This window comes from Venustampulla echinocandica (assembly GCF_003357145.1).
Source record: "Venustampulla echinocandica strain BP 5553 chromosome Unknown scaffold_2, whole genome shotgun sequence".
Lineage (NCBI taxonomy): Eukaryota > Fungi > Ascomycota > Leotiomycetes > Helotiales > Pleuroascaceae > Venustampulla > Venustampulla echinocandica.
Window position 1 is genome coordinate 3,651,633 of NW_022474207.1, and position 14,572 is coordinate 3,666,204.

The following is a 14,572-nucleotide window of genomic DNA, read 5'->3' on the forward strand; positions in this document are numbered from 1 at the left end:
AAATGGCATGCATTAGATGGAAGCGCATGAAAGAATATGGAAAGTAAACTTCTTGAAATTAGGAATTTGATTTGTCAAAAGGTCAATCAGTGCCAGTGAAGGCCTGACAATGATTAGGAACATAAGTCGGATCTTTGCCTACATCACCTTCAAGATCCGTCGCATCGCATGGTTCTCTGGTGTTGGCGCATTGCACTAATTGGGAGGCTGGGCTGCCGGGCACGTGAGCCGCTAGGCTAAAAAAGGTTTCCGTCTACGGCAGTGTACGGCCATATCAAATCGCGACAATCGAAGCTCGAAATCCATCACAAGCCTACAAGGCGTAGCATGCTGTCACGATGATACAATTAAAGGTTAGGCGGACTACTGCTTGCAGTCTATTCTTTCCAATTACGAACTTGAAGCTAACTTGACATCCACAGACGATGCTTAATTGCATCGACAACTCTGGCGCTGCCATTGTCGAGTGCGTTGCGGTTATGAAAATGAAACGACATGCCAAAATTGGTCCGTTTGCACTATAGCGTGCCCTCCTCCCTCGATGACTCCTTAGCTCGTGCTTACTCGATTTCCAGGCGATCGTATAATAGTCGTGGTGCAAAAGCAGCGGAATTTCGGACCAGAAACTGGTTCAGGCGCAACCATTTCTACATCCGCAGCCAACAAGGTCCGAAGAGGCGACCTCAGACACGCGGTTGTGGTCCGAACGAAGAAGAAGCTTCAACGCCCCGATGGTAGTGTGGTTAAATTCGACGATAATGCCTGCGTGTTGATCAACAAAACCGGGGAGCCGATTGGGACGAGATTGAATGGTAAGAATATGTTAAGCAGGTTGGTTTGGAAGTTGCTAACTGATTTATAGGCATTGTGGGAACAGAGTTGAGGAAAATGAAGTGGTCGAAGATTTTATCATTAGCTCCAATGCACTTGTAAGAATATTGTACCGAAGACGGGTATCATGTAGCATATGGAACAGGGCGTTGTATGAGTTGGTCATTTGAAATATAGAAGAATCTTCCCCCGCTACATTGACTGGTCCGCCAATAGTTAACGCCATACACCGTTTGCTTTTACATGCCAGTTCCCAAACGCCGTAATGCAAGCTATAAGATATCCCCCGCCAAGCCATTCCCAGGGTATCATTGAAAGATGTGACCGCAAGAGCAACACACGTAGAAGAGTTTCTAACGTTGCACATTAGCAAGTATCGTAGTACGAATGCACACTATAGTTACTCACCATGCCCGTCTCGGCAGATCTCTGTTGGGACTGGAAGAACACCGCATCCTCGTTCTTGCACTTGGGGCAAGTCTTGTTCGACCGCGGAAGCTAGAAAAAGAATATCGACATCAGCAAAAGAGTTACTGAGACATAGCCTTTATAAAGATTGCTCAAGCTTCTGCAGGTCATCCGCATAAGCTGTTATCTCCTGGTGCGATTCATCCAGTACGCCATCATCGTTTCCCTTGTTTCTACCCTCGCAGATGACCGGAGCGCCACACAACAAACAGAGGGGTAAACCAACAGTTGGGTCAGATCCGACGTCTTGAGTTACACCAGCAGTCTCACCAACGGCGTTGTTGAGAACGTTGCGGAAGACGCAAGCCGAGGTTGCCTGTTCGGAGTATTGGCAGGTTCGGCAAGCAAATTGCAGGCGGTGGGTATCGGGATCTTCTTTGGGGTACAACATGTTGGAGCTGTAGAAATGTTAGCTCGAGTCTACGCGCAGGGTAATAGAAGGGGATCATGCCATTCGCTGCAGAATCTGAAGGTGATCTGCTCCATAGTCTTCTTCGAGTCCTCGCCTGAGCTGTCTGCTGGTGAGGCCATCGTGGTAGATCTGTTGCAGAAGCGGCCGCAGTGTGCAGATGTAGGAAGGAGGCGGAAATTCGTATTTGTGCTGGGTTTGTATGGGTTTGTATGGGAAAGAGTCCTGGTAGGAGTTTCTTTGGGTTATACAGAGTTGTGGTGCGCCTCTCTTTGGTGTCTGGATGGTTTCTGTCTTTGTCAGCCTCAAACATGTACTCTGTACAAAGCACGCCGGGATTTGCCCCCTGCAGCCCCGGTCTCGCCTTGTCGAGAGAGAGCTCTAGCCCGAAAGGGACCTGGGACCTTGGGACCCCTCCATGGGGTTGATCACCTGCACCTCCACCACCTTCCACCAGCGCCTTCAACTGCGCCTGCACCTGCACCTCGACAAGAACAACTGAAACTCAACAAACACAACTCTGTACGACGTCTTGCAAACCTCCTCATTGTTGTCACATATCCTCTCTTAAGGTATCTCTGAACTTCACACCCACAAAGTTCCACAAAATGGTATGTCGGGCCGCGGTTTCACAGTGCCCCTCGTTGTTTACATGTAGCTTCCCTCCGCTCAATCTCAAGATAGTTTGCTAATATAACTATGGAAACAGGCTGACGCAGGCTTGCCGCCGGGATGGGAGGTTCGACACTCGAATTCGAAGAATCTCCCATATTATTTCAATGAGTCGCAAAAGATGTCAAGATGGGAGCCCCCACCAGGAACAGATACCGAGAAGCTCAAGATACATATGGCAGAGCATCACACTGCGCCTGAGACCAGAACAGAGGGTGGTAACCTGAACGGTGAACACAATGGCAAAATCCGCGCCGCCCACTTACTTGTCAAACACAAGGACAGTCGACGTCCGAGTAGCTGGCGTGAGGTATGCATCGAGGGGCTTTAGACATGCTATAGCTGCTAAAGGTCAGGGCCAAATTGGGCTAACGGACAATCTGCAGGCAGAGATCACGCGCACGAAGGAGGAAGCTATGAACATTATCCTGGGCCACGAAGCCCGCATCAAGAGTGGCCAATCATCTCTTGGGCAGCTTGCTGTCGCTGAATCTGATTGCAGCAGTGCTAGGAAAATGGGAGATCTGGGGTTTTTTGCCAGAGGAGATATGCAGAAGGAGTTTGAGGAGGCGGCTTTCCAGCTGAAGCCTGGGGAAATCAGCCCTGTGGTAGAGACCGCCTCGGGGTTGCATTTGATTGAGAGGTACGTTGATTCAAAACTCGGTCATTATACGATTGATTACTGACGCTTTTGAAGATTGGAATGAAGGAATGTTATCAATGTGATTATGGAAATACGGGCTTGGACAACAATACTTCTTGATGTGGGAATATGATATCATTATTGGACGTACATGCCCTAGTCAGCAGTTGGTCTATTCTATCTGAAACGTGATGGCTGTGAATAATTGACGAGATGATCACTGAATAGCGATCTCTTTTGACTCTCCTCGTTATAACCCCACCAAAGACTGGATTGCCCTAACCACAGGTGGCACTGATGTTAGCGCAAGCGTTATGATGCCGAACAAGCTCATGCTGAGGCTTGATAGAGCTGCAGCTCTAGGATCCGTCACTAGCAAAAGTGCGGTTGCAATTGCAGAGGAATTGCCCCCTAACGTAACGCCCCTAGTAACGTAGTCATCTGCTTTATGTGTCAGCTGCAAGGTACCAGGTAAAGTTAATCCTAGGCACGGATCTGCAGATCACTTGATCATTCCCAACCACACCATTCTCAACTCGATACCCAATGATATCCCCATATCTTAGACCAATCTCCAGAAATACGCCCCTTCTCTATATAATTGATCCTTCTTAAGAAGGGGAGATGGAGCAGCTGACCTTGGGGTATCTTTAACCATTCAAGAATCCGCGGTCCAACAAGCACACCCATAATCCCACTCATGATTGCCAGAGCAGCATTTGTATTCACGTCCCCACCTAGATTGGTCGTCGCAGGCGTAGCCAATGCTAACGTCAAGCTGCGACCTGCAAACGCCAAGCTCCGCTGGGATGAGATCCCAATGGCATAGCATAGTGCCGGATACCCAAACAGAGAGCCAATGGAGATGGCGACATTCGGAATAACGATGGCGAAGAAGTGCCTCCGTAGTTCTTGCCGATATGAGAACATTGGGAGAGCAAGGGAGACAATACTCGCGTCAAGCACACTTCCGAAGACGTCTCCCGCGCCAGGAGCCTTCAGATGTTTTTCGCCATGCCAGAGATCGAGATAGTTAGTGCCGGTTTTATAGCTGCCTAGCACCTGATCTAAGTTTTCTCCCCTAATGAGACCGAGAATCCAGAATCCGATGATACTAATTGCGGAGGATACTAGGACCGGATGGAGGAATTGTCTCCACCGCGGCGGAAAAGCAAGCGCGGCAAAGTAGGCCAGAACATTGAATGTCAACTGGGCCGGCATGGCGTAACCTGTGGTATAGTATATCGGGAGTCCGACAAAGATGAATAAGAAAGCATATGTCAGTCTGTCGGCATTCATGTTAATGAAAGCAGCCCAACGCTGTGGCCGAGTCAGGGGAAGCGGGGTCTGCGAGGGGGCATCTGAAAGCCCAGTCTCACGTATTAAGGTGTCGCTCTCAGGTGGACCTCCCGTCCCTCTGATGCGGCCGGGGTCTTGCGTCCTAAGGGGCGGGATCAAGCCGTTGGTGGGTTCATCGAATTGGCCAGAAGTAGAGATGCCGCTGGTTGAGTTCGAAGCAGGATCGGTAGGAAGTGTGAGTTGGAGTTGGGAATCTTGTCTGCTGCGACTGGATTCGGCCAAGGGGATTGCATCGTCTTCATTGCCCATCTCCTCGGCGCGTTCTGTTATTCCTCGTTTAGGTGTTCCAGTGATGAGTTGTAATCCTCTTACTAGCCAAGCCGTCACAGCGACCATGACAACGAAACCGACGACTGCCAAACTTTAGAATAGGGAGCTAATAGAGAAACGCTACTCACGGAACACAGTTATAATTTTTCCAACCTCAGTTCCACTAATTGAAGAACTCAGGGGAAGGAGGATGAAACTGTAGGGTCCACTTAGAACTGGCCGGATGAAGGGGATAATAGAGTAACTGGAATATAGGGAAGGAGGCACGCAACATCGTATTCGACGTAAAAGGTTTCACGGGTCATTAGATTGACTTCAAAATACATGTCCCTCGATTGCGCCTGAATCACTCACTTAAGGATGGAATATTATTGGCCGTCGCATTCCAGCTACTCCGGCTAAGAAATCTGACTCACGACGGGGTAAAGAAAATGTTGATATATCGAAGAGCCCATCCGGCCTTCAAGATCCGTTAGAGAAAACCCAGTATTTGAAATGTACGAACGAGTGTGCACATACTGGTATATCAATGACATTTACAAGAGCCCTAGTCTTGCGATCTCCCAGCACCGTATCACAAATCATCAAACCAAAGAATAGAATAATCAACAGAGCAACAGATGCCGGGAAAGAAACCGAACTAAGATGAATTAGAGAATCGACCCCAAAGCAGGCGAGGAGGATTATTAGGATTCCGAGAGGCAGATAGAGCCATGAAGTCAAGTTCCGCCGCCATGATAGTCGGGCGATCTAGAGTTGTATCAGCATGGTCCTATTAAGCTTGACGCTTTCAATAATTGATTGATATGTCCTTACCAACTTCAAAGACTCAATGGCGTCTAATATGTGTGCGTTTAATCCATCGCCGGCCATTTCTTCAGGTCAAATTGCTATAAAGAGCAAATGAAAAAGGGTTGCTCGACTCATACTGCAAGATGCAGAGCTTGGTTTGGTCCCCACTCCACTCCACCGGCAGTCGGAGACTTGGGCAGGTCTGCCGAGCCGGAAGGCTGAACAACATCAGCGCGTCGTCCCAAACACTGACGCGGGACAAGCACCACCCACTGCAAACACAAGGCGCAAATCCAGCCTTTCATGCGTCCACAATGGCCGATGATCTTTTCAATGACCTCGTAAAGATATTGCAGGACCGTGATATATTGCATGATGCCGATGCTATAAAATCTGCATTCAACGATCCTGAAAGTCGGAGCGCTATTCGAGAATGGATGCACGAATATCTTGCTCCTGAGACACTACTCACCAAAGAAGAGGGAAACATGTATGCGATTTTGTCTCTAGATATATGTTCTTCCCCTGCTGATCCGCCCAAGTTATGCCACTCTGCTTAAGACTGGAGAAGCCGAAAACCTCGCCGCCCAAGACCTATCCGCTATTCGGGGGCTCAACGACTCTGAGATCCAAGGAGCTATTGAGGAACTTAAACGATCCACGGCTGCAATCGAAAAACAAAGCGAGACCTTGCGGTTGCAACATAATGCTTTGTCTGCGCTCGTCAAAAATGATCAGCAGAGCACTCAGGCACGGTCTCAGTCAGACAATGCCCAGTTAAAGAAGTGGACTGCAAAGAAGGACCAGTTGAACAAGGCGGTATGACATATTAATCAAATAATCTCGATGTTTGCTAATGCTGACCAGGTCGAAGAACAGTCCCAGGCCTTGAACTATCAAATCTCGGACCTAGGGCAGCAGAGCAAAGCATCGGAGGCTAGCATGAAGCAGACCGTGGATAGCATTTTCAAATCAGACGATAAACTCCTTGCTAGCCTGCAGAAACTTGCTAGCGATCTCGCTCCTATACAACCTGCAGATGACGACTTGATCGGACGAATTAGAGAGTTGTGTGCAAGGTAATTAAAGTGGTCTTCTATTCAAAATCTGTACACCACTCTGACTAATTAGTTAGACTTATAAAGCACACTGTCGAAGGTATACGGACCAAACTAGATCGTGTTTATCTAGAAACCATATGCGGCCCCTCGCACGTTGCGAATGGCGGAGAGATAGAAAGCGAGGATACCCAAGATTTGCAAGATGAATTAGAATCTCTCTACTCGGAAATACTCCCAGTCACCCAAATGTCTACGGAGGAACAATTCCTTAAGCCAGCCCTGCAAGGTATAGCAGCTAGTAGTGGTCAGGGCCAGGAACGTGCAGCTAAGGCAGTCAATTATGTATGGCAGTCCCCCCAATCTCAAATCTACTCTAATCTCTACCTAGATACACAAATGCCTAGTTTTCCTAGTGGGGCGAATAGAAGCGTTCCTAGAACGTGTCGAGGAGCACCAATGCCATAGAATGGCATTGCAATGTGTATTAGACTCGGCCAAGAAAGAACTTTCCCGGGTAGAAATACTGTCAGCGGATAACAAGCCTGTCAGTCCAGCTAAATCCAATGCTCAAAAACGGCGGACTTCATCCACAACTCGATCGCCTGGACGGCCAAAGCCCTCCCGACGACGCTCCTCCGGGGTTGAAAATGATGATATAGACCCTGAGCAACAAATTGCACGAAATCTGGGGATCTCTCTACCGGCCAAATCAGTTTCCGATCAAGCACATGCCGAGGTCTTGGAAAGAGCTCTGGCTGATAGAGTCACTAAGCTGGGCATCCATGCGGCGAATCTTCAATCGATCACGGAGTCTTCAATATCCTCACACTTGCTCGATTCACATATAACTCTGCAGTTGCTGCAGGATTGTCTTCTAGCAGAAACTCTCTATCATAACGTGCAACTTGTTGACCCAGATATTGAGGCGTCAGTTTCTATGTTTCAACAGGAGATTCAGGACTTGCAGAAAGGTTTGGAGGGGATAGATCTGGAGAAGCTGCAGTCTAAGAACATTCATCGGGAACAGCTCATTGAGCGGTGGTCGCGCTGACTGATAAAGGAGCCATCAATCCAAAGGGGGACTCATCGGTCACTAAGCTATAAACCATTACATTATTTGACTACGTCTTGTATATGAATGGTTTCCTTGTTGGCATCGTGGACTCGAGGTCCAGGTGGAAATTTGATTTGCGATTTACGGAGGATTGCCAACAAACCCGTCTCTTGTCGTCGCGGTGTTACCATGTTTACCCTCCACCACGTTCTCCCCGATGTGATGATACAGCCGGGTTAACCATGACCCCGACAAGGCTGTAAGTAGACCACTTGTATCCTGTGCAGTGGCCCCTCTTCCCGTCGAGCCGTGCTACATGTGGTATCTCGTAATCAAATATGATTATGCCAACCACTATTCGATTATTTGATTACTCAACAAGTCATGTATTATTGTTAGAGGTGGTAATCAATATCAACTTGATTCCTTAATACCTAGGTAATAAATAAATTGTTTTCCAAAACGTTATACTGATGATTAAGGATAAAATTACTTGGTTACTGGTATGTTACCTGTAAAGAAACCAGACATGGACAAGCAAGTGGCTGATAGAGCAACTAGATTTATAGGTCTCAGGCTAGCTCTAGACGGGTTAGGTACCGCAGTAACCCTTTGCTATATCTGCTAGTTACATTAGCCATACTCACTCGCTCTTTCTCCATAAAACGTCAACTTAATTTCCACCCTAAGGTACCTTAGCTTTCTCTGCGGAAACAACAATAAAATCCATGATGTACCTAAGTAGCTATTAAAACGATTATGATTAATAAACTTGGGAACAGCAAGCTATGGCCAGGGACAATCGGTGTAATCTATCCGCTATGACTCATACCGGAGCTGTCACTTCGATGCGACGCAGGTATTATCAAGCACAATGATCATATTAGATTCGCTGTGTGGTACGTACCTGCCTAAGGTACCTAGGTAGTACATGTATCACGGTTGGCCGCGCCCTTCCGAAGATACCTAGTGCTGTTGGTTTATAAAAACCCCCTGCACCCCCAGGATAACCTCAAGCAGGAACCCAACTCTAACTTACAAGTTACTACCATGTCCGCACAAAATACCCTCGCCGCCAAGTTGCGCAGCCTCCACGTCCCAGGAAAGCCAATCCTCTTCACTAACGTCTACGATGGCGCCTCTGCCCGGGCAATTGCGGCTCTCCCACAGACCAAGGCCTTGGCCAGCGCCAGCTACGCCATTGCGGTCGCGGCCGGATTGGCCGACGAGGACTTGACTCTAGACATCAACCTCGCGGGTGTTCGTGCTATCGCCATAGTTGCGAAGGAACACGGGCTCCCTCTGACCGCTGATTTCCAAGACGGCTACGGAGAACAGCTAGAGGAGGGCATCCAGAAGCTCTTAGATCTGGGCGTGGTAGGGATCAACCTAGAAGACTATGACAAGACGGCGAAGAAGATGATTCCGATTAGCGAAGCTACGGAAAGAGTCCGGAGAGTGTTAGCAGTGGCCAAGAACCACGGCGTTCCTGATTTCGTGGTGAATGCTCGCTCCGACACGTTGCTCCACGAGGGTCAGGTTAGCGATGCAATCGAGAGGGGCAAAGCATATCTAGCTGCAGGCGCAACCACAGCCTTTGTATGGGGAAGTCCCTCCCGTGGAGGAATTACCAAAAGCGAGGTGGTAGAACTGGTAAATGGTCTGGAGGGGAGGCTTAATGTGATACTAAACACAGGTGCGGGTGGCTTGCCCGTCTCAGAGCTTGCGAAGATTGGAGTCGCGAGGATTAGCATGGGACCAGCTTTGCAGTTTGTTGCTATGAAGGCATATGCTGATGCGGCCGAGAAGTTGTTGCTGAGCCAATAATTTTATATGATGATCGGTATATACCGTGCTGGTTTTGAATTTAATTATTATATGCACATCTGCAACTAAAGTTACTCACAAATCCTAGACCTCTTAATGTTTTTTGACATATAATTCAGGTGTTGGCATTCCGTCTTTGCTACTAAGCTACTCTTCCTTTCCTGTGCTACCTTAGTCCTTGGTATGTCGCCCACCTTTGACTACGAAATTGGTCTCCGGGCTTTAAGATAAAACTTGACATGTCAAATTGGCGAAAATGTGCATTGCTGCTAGGTACTGGCGGTCTCTGTTTGTGAAGTACTTAATATTGGTATCGAATGGCGTACCTCATGGTAGTGATGCTTGTTAGTGGTCGGTGCTCAAATACAGTTTAGTTACGAGTACCGTTACCCCGCTTGTGCGAATAAGCATAAATCTAGCAGGCGATGACTAACAGTTAGGGTGACAAATATTAAGGGTGAGATCTCCTGCTGCTGTGATGTTTCTATTCAGCTTTTGATTGGCCACTACGCCCACAGCCCGTATATAAAACACCTCTCAGTTAAAATTGAAAGTAAACTCGTTACAACTTCTAGGCGGATTGGCCATGCCAGAAATTTGAATGTACGACTTGCGTTTGGCGGCCTTGTCTTAATCCATGTACCCAAATCTTATCGAAGAATAAGGTACCTACTTCGTACGCTGTTAAGACTTCAATATCCCACTCGCTACCCCTTTCGCCACGTGGTGATCGTACCTACCATATCTGCCGCATCGTGATAGATGGCCGTTACAGAATTCCAAGAGCGCGTCTACGCTCTCTTAAACCAGATTCCCAAGGGCCGTGTAACGACTTACGGCTCCCTTGCACGCGCCCTGAACACCTCACCACGCGCCATCGGCAACGCGCTACGGAACAACCCCTTCGCTCCTGAAGTCCCTTGCCACCGCTGTGTGAATACGAGTGGCTATGTGAACGGGTACCACGGAGAGGTGATCAAGAAAACGACCCCTAAAAGGTCCCAAGACGGCGCCCCCCAACGGAAGTCAAGGCAGTCAACTACTCGGGGGAAGAAAAGGCAGATTGAGGAGCGAGTTAAGACTAGTCCGCCGTCTGGAATCAATGTGACGATGAAGTTGCAGATGCTAAAGGAAGAAGGTGTTGAGTTCGATGAGCGGGGAATGCTAATTGACAACTCGGGGAAGATACTATGGGATGGGCCGTGGAAGATGTAGAGTGAGACGGACGATGTGCAAGATCAGGAAATAATAAACATCTAGCAAGATAGGATAATACACTTGAGAAATGTCACTACTCATATTTCTTTCTAAATGTACTTTCGATCGTACATCAATGAATATTAGCCACTTGACTTGACTATATGGCCTTCTGAGTTGTCGAAATGAGCCCTCGTTGCCAAGGCAACGACCAAGACACGGCAAACTTCCTGTCTTGGTCGCACGTCTGCCTGAGGTCTGACGGCCGCCATGAAACTCAACCCCTATCTATTTAGCCCCCAACGTCCCATTCACTCTAATAATAATAATACACATCGATTGACATACAGAGCTCTCCCCACATCCTATCTACCGTCCAGTCTTAGTTATGCAGGTGACTGCGTGCTGTACAAACCACCTCAACAAACCTGCGCAGGCACAGCAATGATATCAATCCGAACCTCCACACCATCAACATCAATATCAACATCAATATCAACATCAACACCGACAGCACCTCGCAGACCCCCTCCTAGGCTAAGGACCAAGACTGGTTGCTTCCAATGTCGCAAGCGCCGGAAGAAGTGCGACGAACGGAAGCCCTTTTGTACCGACTGTTCCAAACATGGCTTTAGATGCGTGTGGCCTGCCCCACCAACGGCGATAATCCGCAGCGAACCTCAAGGCCACGGGCCAACGTTGGCCGCTATCGAAGCACCGACAAACGATGATCTTGATGTGTTGGAAAGAAGGCGGGCGGTGGATATACTGTTCGCGGATGACTCGACCAAGATTGCTACCACGCGCTCGGCGTGCTACGGTCTGCCTGGCATTCGAACATCAGCGGAACATTATCTCTCACTCTATTATAGAGAGAGGTACATGCCCACGCTTCTCCGGAGCCATGCGCATCGGGGGTTTGCGAATTATTCCTCCTTGCTTGTCATAGGGTCGCAGAATAGTATGATAATGAACATCTTCCTCGCAACTGCCGCTACGCATGCTGGCTGGAGTAATCCAAGATTTAAACCCCTAAGCATCAAGTATTATAATTCGGTCATTTCCAGCCTCAGGAAGGCTATCGATACGCAAACCGTAAAAGGCGATGAAGATTGGCTGTTAGTCGTGACGAATTTCCTGTGTCTCTTCGAGGTGGGTTGTTGGGCCTTGCTTTGTCAAAGACACTTATCTACAGTGCTAATTGTAATTACAGGTTGGGCAAGGGCGAATTGCTGCCACGTATAATTCGGGGATAGTATCACACCTCGCAGGACTCGCCCGAATACTTAGTATAAGAAGTGCCACTGATACACGGCTGAAAAGGAGTCTAAAACACCCTGTGCTTCGAACTACCGCCGAATCTTTCGTCCACCTTTCTTACACGACAGCTTTCTATGACTCGAAAGCCGACCTTCTAGCTGATTTGTTCAGCTGGGACGAGTTACAACCGTATCTCGAAGCCAACCGCTTCTCGGGTGCCCGAGCATTTGAGAATTCACCGCTTCTGGGTTACAACTGGCGAATATACAAGACAGCTTTTGAAGTAGTGCGGCTCAGCCATAAAGTCCCCCTAAATACCGTTTCCTCTTCGCGTGGCCAAGAACTAGACCGGGAGCTCTTGGAATATGACGAGGAGGTACGCAAAGACGCAGAGACCTGGGGGAGTGACAAACGAGTCAAAGGACTTCTTCAGCACACACGTATGCTTATCTCTGCAGCACGGATCCTAGCATTGAAGACTCTTAGACCTGAGACCCGCGCGTCTGATCCCCAGATTGTGCAACTTGTTCAGGATGCCCTTGCCACTCTTAGGGTGGTGACAATCAACCACGAGGGCACTGCTTATTTCTGCTGGCCATTGGCCATCATTTCATGTGCGGTGTCGACTGAGGAGGATATTGCATTCTTGAGTCAACTTTTGCAAAATATGTGGGATAGATCACAGTCGGGGAGCGTGCTATGTCTGAAGACCGCAATGGAAACTTTCTGGAAATCCTTGGAATTTAGGAGTTCTGATGATGTGAAAGAGGTAGACGGCGACAAGCCGAACCTATTCGACGTGCTGGTCCAAGGCGATGGGTTCATGAAACACCCCTTACTGAAAACATGAATTTCAAGTCGCGTGAAGTACAGCATGCTGGCGTTTTGGTTTTTTGATAGAGAATGATACCCGGACTGTACAGGTGTAACCACATCCATTGAATGTGGCATGACGGAGTATCTTGTTAATATTTGCCGAATAAAATCACTCTTCGTCCTAAAATCGAGGAGTAACAACTCGGATCGCGTGCAGGGATCCCTACCTACGGCTGCTGGTCATCTCGGTAGTTTGAGACGTGGGAAACTTGTTCAACCAGCCGGGAAAGTACTACGGAGTATGTACAGGCTGGGCCTTCAGCTGGCGGGGACAATAGCACATGTCTTTTCATCCAATTCTTTTGGTGCTCAACCGTATGGTAGTCACACAGGCGGACAATATATCAGTCCACTCTTAGCAATACTATCGCTGTCAATTTCCAAAACCCTCATCGGTATCTTGTCAGACTACTTGCATTGAGAAGATTCCATATGTCCATATGAGAAACCCTAGGCTTCAATCATAGTGAGCGACAGTGTACTGCGCGCCGGCCTCCACCACTATATTTCATGCTTTCCTATAGGCGGGAGTCTCAAAATTCAGTACTATTAGCTCGGAAATTCTCAAGTACTCTCTGAAGCGGAGCAACAGGAAGCATTTAAGATCGATGTGATGACTGGCTCTCCCCTTGCATTACTCAACTTGTGACCGGCTGCGGCGAGAGATGTGGTGGTGCGGCAGAGTGTGCAGCGAATAGGCATATACAATGAGCAAATAAAGTCCTCAATGAGGATAGCAATCGTGAGCCGCCATTTGTTTGACGGTTGAGCCTCTCGCCTCCAGGGAGCGGTATGTGTATGAGAATCATGCACCCACGACTTCCTATTCAGGATAGAGGCACGAAAAGATCAATATCCGCCAAGGGCATTGCAATGGGCCCTGCGGCCAGAAAGGAAACTCGGCGGGAGGTGAGCTCGGATCTATGCGTTCCACAACAGCTAGAGGGAATTCGGATATAGCCTGTGATGCTAGTGGCCACCTATGGAACACATCAGCGTCCAGCTGTGATAGCTGTGTTGGTAGGATTCAGTGTTCGTCAAAAATATTGTTTTCGAAATCCGTGTTCTACCATATCACGATCAATTACTGCAGACACAGTGTATTACCCTTACTATTATCGTTCGGGAGGTGTCGATTTTCACATACCGCAATGCACCTGAGCTAATAAGGATTTTAGCAAGTACAAGGTTCATCTTCCTAAATTCATAATCCAGAAACGGACAAATCTAATGGGGATTGAATTCCTTTAGCATTGGATCAGTCCTATGCAAATATCAAACACATGTCTAAGGCGGGGGTAATACTACTTACTTTGATCTTAACCTAGAATCGCTTCCATTTCTTTTCAAATGACCGTCGAAGGAAGAAATGTTGCTCTCTTTACGCTATTTGGACATTGTCTCTCCCGGGCATGAGGTTTATTTATTGGCATACTTGTACAGACGCTATGAACCGCAGAACACACTGGTTGTGCAGTAGTTGCCCTCCTATAAAACTTTCGTTCGCCTGAGTGGGTGTTAGACCGACTCCTGTTGCCAGCTTGTCCAGCAGCACTATGGCATTACCACCCTCGGTAATATCTACCCTCTTTCTCAGGTGGAATGCCAGATTGGTGGGGAATATGAAGGACCTTGGAAGGGAGCTTGAGCCTTGGCGGAAGGAATGATCATTTGACTTGAGCCTACTTCCGCATATCTTTACTTTGCTGCGGGATCACTACAAACTGTATGTTTGCACAAGATTTTGGCCACAACCTTGTGTCCCCACACGCAAGACTTCGTATAATATCAAAGTATCAAAGTTTAATAAATTAGGCATGCCTCGGTAGGGATGAAAAGCGAAGTCATAAATT

The 14,572-nt window shown here is 48.0% G+C and overlaps 8 protein-coding genes across 8 annotated transcripts; 6 read left to right on the plus strand and 2 right to left on the minus strand.

The window, feature by feature from the left end:
- Positions 1 to 338: 338 nt before the first annotated feature.
- Positions 339 to 933, plus strand: BP5553_05596 (50S ribosomal protein L14; the record flags this gene model as incomplete). Its single annotated transcript, XM_032014219.1, has 4 exons — positions 339 to 353; positions 423 to 507; positions 576 to 812; positions 863 to 933. The coding sequence occupies 4 exons, from the start codon at positions 339 to 341 to the stop codon at positions 931 to 933; spliced, it is 408 nt and encodes a 135-aa protein (XP_031870819.1).
- A 428-nt stretch (positions 934 to 1,361) lies between these two features.
- On the minus strand, positions 1,362 to 1,690 carry BP5553_05597 (uncharacterized protein; the record flags this gene model as incomplete). The annotated part of the gene is made up of 2 exons (XM_032014220.1): positions 1,362 to 1,376; positions 1,451 to 1,690. 2 exons carry the CDS (start codon positions 1,688 to 1,690, stop codon positions 1,362 to 1,364), a joined length of 255 nt encoding a protein of 84 aa, XP_031870820.1.
- A 626-nt stretch (positions 1,691 to 2,316) lies between these two features.
- Positions 2,317 to 3,087, plus strand: BP5553_05598 (Peptidyl-prolyl cis-trans isomerase; the record flags this gene model as incomplete). Its single annotated transcript, XM_032014221.1, has 4 exons — positions 2,317 to 2,319; positions 2,418 to 2,690; positions 2,767 to 3,023; positions 3,078 to 3,087. 4 exons carry the CDS (start codon positions 2,317 to 2,319, stop codon positions 3,085 to 3,087), a joined length of 543 nt encoding a protein of 180 aa, XP_031870821.1.
- Positions 3,088 to 3,273: 186 nt separating this feature from the next.
- BP5553_05599 (uncharacterized protein) lies at positions 3,274 to 5,525 on the minus strand (the record flags this gene model as incomplete). The annotated part of the gene is made up of 6 exons (XM_032014222.1): positions 3,274 to 3,464; positions 3,662 to 4,735; positions 4,781 to 4,848; positions 5,069 to 5,112; positions 5,172 to 5,402; positions 5,469 to 5,525. 6 exons carry the CDS (start codon positions 5,523 to 5,525, stop codon positions 3,274 to 3,276), a joined length of 1,665 nt encoding a protein of 554 aa, XP_031870822.1.
- A 233-nt stretch (positions 5,526 to 5,758) lies between these two features.
- On the plus strand, positions 5,759 to 7,556 carry BP5553_05600 (Uncharacterized protein; the record flags this gene model as incomplete). The annotated part of the gene is made up of 5 exons (XM_032014223.1): positions 5,759 to 5,934; positions 5,987 to 6,263; positions 6,312 to 6,523; positions 6,580 to 6,847; positions 6,894 to 7,556. 5 exons carry the CDS (start codon positions 5,759 to 5,761, stop codon positions 7,554 to 7,556), a joined length of 1,596 nt encoding a protein of 531 aa, XP_031870823.1.
- Positions 7,557 to 8,609: 1,053 nt separating this feature from the next.
- Positions 8,610 to 9,386, plus strand: BP5553_05601 (uncharacterized protein; the record flags this gene model as incomplete). The annotated part of the gene is made up of 1 exon (XM_032014224.1): positions 8,610 to 9,386. The coding sequence occupies one exon, from the start codon at positions 8,610 to 8,612 to the stop codon at positions 9,384 to 9,386; it is 777 nt and encodes a 258-aa protein (XP_031870824.1).
- A 762-nt stretch (positions 9,387 to 10,148) lies between these two features.
- On the plus strand, positions 10,149 to 10,601 carry BP5553_05602 (Uncharacterized protein; the record flags this gene model as incomplete). Its single annotated transcript, XM_032014225.1, has 1 exon — positions 10,149 to 10,601. One exon carries the CDS (start codon positions 10,149 to 10,151, stop codon positions 10,599 to 10,601), a length of 453 nt encoding a protein of 150 aa, XP_031870825.1.
- A 426-nt stretch (positions 10,602 to 11,027) lies between these two features.
- BP5553_05603 (uncharacterized protein) lies at positions 11,028 to 12,693 on the plus strand (the record flags this gene model as incomplete). Its single annotated transcript, XM_032014226.1, has 2 exons — positions 11,028 to 11,735; positions 11,797 to 12,693. The coding sequence occupies 2 exons, from the start codon at positions 11,028 to 11,030 to the stop codon at positions 12,691 to 12,693; spliced, it is 1,605 nt and encodes a 534-aa protein (XP_031870826.1).
- Positions 12,694 to 14,572: the final 1,879 nt, after the last annotated feature.